Genomic DNA, 8,390 nt, shown 5'->3' with positions numbered 1-8,390 from the left:
CATAACTGTGTTTTGGACTCATACTGACATGCAGGTATGTATTTGATACTAGATGTGGAGAATACAGGCCACTAACCATATGAGAAGGCTGCAATGTCTCTGAAATTCTGTACTTGAAAAGCCTTGTCTTTAATCTATAAATTGCCACAAAGACCAGTGTATCCAATTTAATTTTATATTAACTTTAAATGAACTTTACCATAACAGTCTTGTATAAACTATGAAGTAATTATTAACAAATAGTAAAGAGTGGTAACTCTCTCCATCCACAAGGTACACAACTTCAACTTGTTCAAGTCAGTGCTGCTTAATTAACTTATTGTACAAAACCATTCAATATTCAACTCTTATGTGTATACACACTTAATGTCTTTAATAACATGACCAGGCACTACACTAACACCCAGAATTGTTGAAAACAAGCAAACACACTCACACAAATGCCTCATAATGCTCGAGCATACTAGTGAAATAAGAACCTAGCAACAGAAAGAACTGCCACACACTTTGAAAAAATTAAAATGATCACTCATCATTTGATACACAATACTTACAACTAGGTTACATACACAATTTCAATATCTGATAAAGATAGACGGAACTGTTGCAGCAATATTACTATTTATTCATGTTTGCTGGATATCTGTTTTCATTAACGTACATATTAAGGGAACAAAAAGGAGGAAAACAAAGAAAGAAAATCAATGACAAAAGGCAAAGCATAAGCAGGTATATCTCACTATTATCTGAATTCAGGATGGATTAACCTTCGCCGGCTATCGTGGGTCGTACACGACCCAGAGGAGTACAAAAACGCAAATATCTCAGCCAATTCTTAATATTTTTCTATGAAATTTCAGAAATGCTTCCTACACCTATAAGGCCAACTTTTGCCAAAAAATGAAAAAAATTCATTAATTAATGAGTAATTAAAGGTGGTGTTTTAACTACACATGGACGCTTGTGTGGGTCGCGTATGACCAATGCTTTTTAAAGAGGAAAAAATGTGGTCACCCTTCGAAACCGTGTGTGAGTCATGCACGACCCATACCTTTGTAACTCACTTGGGACGACAAGTTTTCTCCCTTGCTTTTCCCCACAGAGGGTAAAGGGTAAGGGTTTGGAAAAAAATTATAAAAAATACAAAATACTGTGTAAGAAAATGAAACTTTCAGAACTGGTTTATTATGTGTTGAGCTATTACATATAAAAAAAAAATCAAATTTCTCATCTTATTTTTACAGTTTTGCCATATGTAGAAAATACTGCCAATTTTTCACCCCAAATCACCATACCCATGCTCGCTTTCTGCATTAAATTCGCTTTCTTCTTTGTCATCATCCACCTCTTCAATGTCCGACCCTTCAGTTTGTAGCATTTCATTTTCAAGTACTTCGGCAACCCTAAAATGTTGCTGTCACTGCCTTGTTCTTTCCACAACATTCTGAGAAGAGCCCGCTTTGCTAACAGGCTGGCGTGCGAGCAGACGACCGGTCAGTGACTTTGTCAGCGTGTGTGCGAGACAGGCCACACATCCCAGGCTGACCAATCATACTGTTCGATTGTGGAGTGACCCAGAATAGCGCACTCTGCTTGGCTAATCACAAAATCACGTGTACAGCGCATGATGGAATTTTACTTTCGGAGAATGCTATTCCATTCCTTCGTCCGAATCCGAATATGTTTTGTGTAGGAATGCGTGAGCGTTCCTTCGTCCGGAGAGAGTTAATAGTGATTTCAAAAGGTTTAATTTGCGATTAGTGAAGAAAAATAAAGAAGTTTTACTTTCAATAACCTCACTACCCCTCCCTCCCACCTTCCCCCCTCCCCCCAAGTGTCCATGGCACTGCTGCTGGTGCTGATGATCACTCCCACCTGGACGTCCTGGGCCTGGATGTTAAGCCCCCATCTTCATCAATAGTCACATAAGTCTTTTGCCTTGAGTCAGCCGTTAAGTTCCAGTACACCATGTAACCTATACTGCCCAGGAACAAGGTTGCTCCCACACCCATCACAAACTTGTTCTGAAACACAGACCGCACTATGAAGCATTATCAGTCTTTATGTTTGCTTTAAAATTATATTGTGAGTTCATCTCTAGAGCTATACATTTTGCCAGAAAACATTTGTCTGTCACATTTGGACACATTCAGTAATTTGTGATACAAAGCAATCCCTAAAAAGTAACAGTTAAGTTCTTGATGACTAGGAAATGTTGAAGTTTTGATTTATGTTTTAGCTCTGCAATGGTCTCCCATGCAACTCGTCCATAGAAATAATCATGAGTGAATCACTGACTGACAGTCAGATAACAAAGTACACATAATCTGCCTGTGTTGACCAGTCTGTGTGTGTTTGTGCACGTGTGTGCGCACCATGAGTGTGTGTGTGTGTGTGTGTGTGTGTGTGTGCCACTTTCATTGTGTGGGTGTGAAACTAAAAAGTAAAAATAACAGACACTTAATTACCATTATGAATCTTTACGTATCTTCTCTAGGTTCCTGTTATCAATTATGCATACAGTATTAGACTATTAGTATTACTACATGTATACTTGTCAGTTTTTTCCCCTTTCAGTTTCACTCAATTTCAGCTTCAAACTAATCACAGAAACTGAGAAAGTTTTCCTCGTCTAATTTTCTTGTACAAATATTAGCTGAGAAGCAGTGAGTAGCACTGGCTTCAACAAGTTTGAGTTGGGTATCTCACAGAGCAAACCATACAATTGTTAAATGCTTGCTTTCATATGTATGCTCAATAGGGTCTTAAATCATGAGTTTCTGTTCATCTGTTACAATTACAAACCTGCACAATCAAGAATATCCACAGTGTGTGTGTGTGTGTGTGTGTGTGTGTGTGTGTGTGTTTGTGTGTTTGTGTGTAAGTCTACATAAATGTGCTCTCATATATTGAAAATGAAATCTTACTACACCTTAGTGCATCCCCACTTCGAGTACTGCTGCACACTAGCACAGTCTGAAATCCTCACACCAATGATACTGACCAAGCAACAAAATGTCATTTAGACTAGAGAAGAGCAGTGAGATATGTCACCAGTTGCTTCAATACTACCAGTAGTGTCTCATGAAATTAAGTGGGAATCGCAATGTCAATTATCCTTGTTCAACCAAATAATAAACTAATTGGCTGGCATCCCATACGAACAGTAGCAACCAACCGCTCCCTTGAACTCAAACAAACTGCCACAAAAACAAACATATTAAATTATTATACACTCCCTTGAACTCAAACACATTACCACAAAAACAAACATATTATTATATATATATCTACACAAATTACAAACATAGCTTTTTCTCAAGAACTATTCCAACGTGGAATTCCTGCCAGCATCAGTTACTGAGCACACACCCCAACACCTTTGGTATCTTTCAAGTGGGAGCTTAGCGCCCAAACTTTCTAAACCCTCTGAGTAGCGACGACGGATCAAAGTAACGGTAAATGACGGCCTGGAGCTGTGCTGGCCGGGATGATTCCCTGAGAGTGCTTCGCTCGCCGGAGAGGTCCTGCCCAGATACAGTGATATAATGTCCATGATCTATCCCCCACCCTCTCTTCTCTTCTAATTATCTATTCGTTTACTTTATAAGCGCTGTGCACACCCATGCCACTTGAAGACCTAAACAAGGCGGCGAGACTAGAAGATGAATGTGATCAAACGTTCAGCATCAGCAGAGCTGTTGACGTCTCCACTTACAGGCTTGACAAAAAGTTCGAAGTTGATGGCACGAAAGGCACTCGTTGACGGCATTGTTGCCCATCCAGAGGGTCTGTTCTTGGGGGCATCTTTGCCGACTCCAGCAGGTTCTGTCTTTTCACCTTTCTCCGACATTCCGCTCGGCTTCTCCTTTCACTGTCAACATGCAGCCGGAAGCGTTTATGTCCACGACAATTGCCGTGCGCACTGTCACTTCCGCCTCCGGATCCGCGATGGCACAGTTGGTTTTGAGTGCCGTTAGTTACCGATCTTTTGGCAATACCAATCTGGTTGATATCAAATAATAACAATAATGATGTACATTTATATAGTGCCCTTTCTCTCTAAGAGCTCAGGGCGCTTAACATGAAAGAAAAATATTACTTACAAGTTACATGAAACATTCATGACCACTCCCTTTCTCAACCCTCTCCCCCTCGGCCCCCCCCCCCCCCCCCCCCCCCCCACACACACACTCTCCCCCTCCCATTCTGCATACATCCAAAGTGAGCTGATATAGGTGGTGTTGGAGAACAAGGAAGTTGAGAGTGCTTATAGATAGGTTTTAAAAAGATGAGTGTTTAGTGATGAGCGAAAAGCAGAAATAGACTGAATCAGATGCACGGATATCAGTAACGAGGAAGGTTTTTTTTTTTTCCAGATGTGAGGAGCAGCAAAGAAGAAAGAACGTTCACCATAGGTTCTTGTATTGACACGAGGAACTTTAAAAAGATAACAGAGGAAGAGCGGAGATTTCTTGCGGGAGTGTAAACACTAATAAGGTAAGAAAGATCATGATTATATGTAGGTCAGTCCTACGGAGTTGAAAGCAGAATAGCAGAGGCACCGGCGCAACTTTGTATTTAATTATCGCGGCTTTAACTCACTCAGTACGGCCAGTCCTCTCTTCTCCTCTACACAGACCCCTCGGATGTCCTGTGGGTGTCTGAATGACCCAACCTTTAGCTTCCGTCGTCAGAATTGTGGTATTCTTTGTCAACATTCACCTCTTCAGTATAAGAGCCTTCCGCTTGCAATGTTTTGATGATGGTAATTGGGGTGAAACGTTGTTAACGTCGTCTCTTTCGCCGTTCGTATGGAGAGAGTTAATTAATGGGGAGCCAATGTAGAGTGCGGAGGTGAGGAGAAATGTGATCAGTATGTGGGACTCTGAGAGCCAGACGGGCAGCATTGTTCTGAAGTTTTTGAATTCGCTGAAGGAAGGAAGGGCTGCGGAGAAGACCGAGTGGGAAGAATACTCTTTCCTATTTTGTCCCACTGTGACGAGTTTATTTATTTATTTTATTTTATTATATTATATATATTTTTTTTTTATAAAATTATTATTATTTTTTATATTATTATTATTATTATTATTATTATTATTATTATTACTACTACCTTTTTCTATATTATAATTATTATTTATTTATTTATTTATCTAAGTTTATCTGTTATTTATTCCCCTTTTTTTTTCTTTTTTTTCTCAAGGCCTGACTAAGCACGTTGAGTTACGCTGCTGGTCAGGCATCTGCTTGGCAGATGTGGTGTAGCGTATATGGTTTTGTCCGAACGCAGTGACGCCTCCTTGAGCTACTGAAACTGAAACTGAAACTGAAACTGTGACGAGGCACGTTAATCTTGGTTAATCTTGATTATTACAAGTTGTTGTAGGCATCCGTTTGTCTCGGGAGGCAATGGAACTGTGCGCCTAGTACTGTCAAGTTGTTCGAGTTGCAGCGCCTGCTGTGGCTGTACAGTCCGATTCAGGATCCGGGAAGGCTCTGTTGCAATTACTGCAGGTGAAAATCACGCCTAGCTCAGAGGGTACGGATTCTGCCCTCTGCCGTCTGCGCTCTCCCTGTTCCCAGTGCTGTTCTCTCTTCTCCTCGCTTCTCTAGATGCATGCCTTTACGGTCCTTCTCCAGCTGTTACGGTCTTCAGCCACCACCTCCCAACCTGCTGGGTCGATGTCGCCTGCCCTCATGTCTCGTTTGCAGACGGTCCCTGTAGCGCAGGACACTTTTGATCTGATCAGTCTTTTTGATAGCTTATTATTCAGTCATGATAAGCCGTCTTTAGTGGGATATGCACACTCAGATAATTATGTGTTGGGAAGATGGGAGGGTACTGTATGTGTGTGTGTGTGTGTGTGTGTGTGTGTGTGTGTGTGTGTGTGTGTGTGTGTGTGACGGTGTGTGTGTGTGCTGTGTGTGTGTGTGTGTGTGCCAGTGTGTGTGTGTGTGTGTGTGTGTGTGTGTGTGTGTGTGTGTGTGTGAGGAATATAGCCATTTATAACTACAGGGAGCTCTTATATATTATCGTTTAAACAATTATTTCAGCACTTTTTCTGTTTGATATCATGTGGCTTTCCTGAAACGCTGTTCACCCCCCCCCCCCCCCCCCCTTACTCTTCCTTTCTCTGTTTCCTTTCTTCCCCGCCTCTCTGTCTGTTTCTGTCTCTCTCTGTCTCTATCTCGATGTGTCTGTCTGTCTGTCTGTCTCCTCCCATCTCTCTCTCTCTAGTTACTGAAAACAAGATACTGCATAACAAGAGTGACGTAGTGATGCAGACGTTCTGGTCTTTATCTGAAGTGTATAAATCTGCACTGCTTTGTAAAGCAGCACAATCGCAAATAACGACGGGCGCAACCGCCGAATGGTTAAAGCGTTGGACTTTCAGTCCGAGTGTCCCGGGTTCGAATCTCGGTCACGGCCCCTAGTGGGTAAAGCCGGGGTGGAGATGTTTCCGATCTCCCAGGTCAGCAGAGTGCCTGAACCCCCTTCGTGTGTACACGCATGCAAAAGATCAAATAATTATACACGTTAAACATCCCGTAATCCATGTCAGCATTCGGTGGGTTATGGAAACAAGAACATATCCGGCATGTGCCGTCCCCGCCCCCTCCAAAAACAGTCTGTGCTTACATGGTGGGGTTAACTCACTCAGTACGGCCAGTCCTCTGTTCTCCTCTACACAGACCCCTCGGATGTCCAGTGGGTGTCTGAATGACCCAACCTTTAGCTTCCGTCGTCAGAATTGTGGTATTCTTTGTCAACATTCACCTCTTCAGCATAAAAGCCTTCCGCTTGCAACATTCTGATGGTGGTAATTGGGGTGAAACGCTGTTAACGTCGTCTCTTTCGCCGTTCGTATGGAGAGAGTTAAAATGGGCATGCGTGTAAAAGCCCACTCGTGTATACCAGTGAAAGTGGGAGTCGCCGCAGCCTTCGAACGAAAAAGATGATCCCTGATAGTAAACTGGATTCTCTCTCTCTCTGTGTCTCTGTCTCTCTCTCTTTCTCACTCACTCTCTCTCTCTTTACAGTGTGTTTGTTCACATTACCCTACGCACAGTTGTAACCCCGAATAGCTCTCGAAGGCAATTTAACCATTCGTGCGCTCACATCGAGCGCAAACAGTATGTTTACCCGCGATTCATATATCATACAAATTATGCGCTGCAAGAAAATGTATAGATGATGTGACCGGAATTGAATTACAACAGCCACAAAGCTCAAAGGACTTACTCATCCGCAGCATTTTTCACTGACTGGAAAAATGATAAAATAAGAATAAAATGAAAATCGTTTCTGTGTAGCTAGGCTTGTGACTTTTGCAGATTACTGATCCCACATTTGCGTTTTTATGAACTCTTTCAGTGTAACCGCATCAGTACACGTAGACTTGAGCAGTTCTTTCTTTTGCGTCCCTCCTCCCCCTCCCCCTCTCCCACCCCCACCCCATCCAGGGCCACTCCCTCGATTTCAGCCTTTGGATTAAAATGTACATTCATCACATTATGACATCTCAGTTTGACGTTGACGCCCACCTGCTGATGTGTTGTGGTCTACGGGGATTTCAATACTGGAAGGTGGAGGTTGTGGGTGGGTGTGAGGGGGGCACGGGGGGCGAGAGGGGAGGTGGGGGTGGGAAGAGGGGATATCCAACTCTACACTGACACAAAAAACAGACAGACGCGACGAAAATGCCGATATTATGTTGGTTTCAACAATAAAGCGAAAATGCCGATATTATGTTGGTTTCAACAATAAAGCGAAAATGCCGATATTATGTTGGTTTCAACAATAAAGCGAAAATGCCGATGTTATGTTGGTTTCAACAATAAAGCGAAAATGCCGATGTTATGTCGGTTTCAACAATAAAGCGAAAATGCCGATGTTATGTTGGTTTCAACAATAAAGCGAAAATGCCGATATTATGTTGGTTTCAACAATAAAGCGAAAATGCCGATATTATGTTGGTTTCAACAATAAAGCGAAAATGCCGATATTATGTTGGTTTCAACAATAAAGCGAAAATGCCGATGTTATGTTGGTTTCAACAATAAAGCGAAAATGCCGATGTTATGTTGGTTTCAACAATAAAGCGAAAATGCCGATATTATGTTGGTTTCAATAATAGGGTAAAAATGGCCGATTTTTGTATTCGTTTCAACAAAAGGTGAAAATGCCGATATTTATGTTGGTTTCAGCAATAGGGTATGCTACTTCAGTGCTCGAAAAATGTCACAATGCTTCTTATGCTGGGTGTCCGTGACTCGAACTCATAACATACATTGTGTGAATGCATTGTTGATGCTCTACAAACTAAGTTAACCAAGCGGACAAAAGAATTCGTGACAAATCTAACTGTTGGTTAGGTATATGT

At 41.9% G+C, this 8,390-nt stretch overlaps 1 protein-coding gene across 1 annotated transcript; it reads right to left on the bottom strand.

The window, feature by feature from the left end:
* Positions 1 to 713: 713 nt before the first annotated feature.
* On the bottom strand, positions 714 to 3,917 carry LOC143279333 (small integral membrane protein 8-like). The gene is made up of 2 exons (XM_076583353.1): positions 3,719 to 3,917; positions 714 to 2,024 (listed from the first exon to the last, which is right to left on the bottom strand). Exons 1-2 carry the CDS (start codon positions 3,851 to 3,853, stop codon positions 1,866 to 1,868), a joined length of 294 nt encoding a protein of 97 aa, XP_076439468.1. The 5' UTR covers positions 3,854 to 3,917; the 3' UTR covers positions 714 to 1,865.
* Between the last annotated feature and the right edge of the window lie 4,473 nt (positions 3,918 to 8,390).

The sequence above is a fragment of the Babylonia areolata genome, chromosome 2 (assembly GCF_041734735.1).
Source record: "Babylonia areolata isolate BAREFJ2019XMU chromosome 2, ASM4173473v1, whole genome shotgun sequence".
In the NCBI taxonomy this organism is placed as follows: domain Eukaryota; kingdom Metazoa; phylum Mollusca; class Gastropoda; order Neogastropoda; family Buccinidae; genus Babylonia; species Babylonia areolata.
This window is presented reverse-complemented; position numbering and strand designations above follow the sequence as displayed.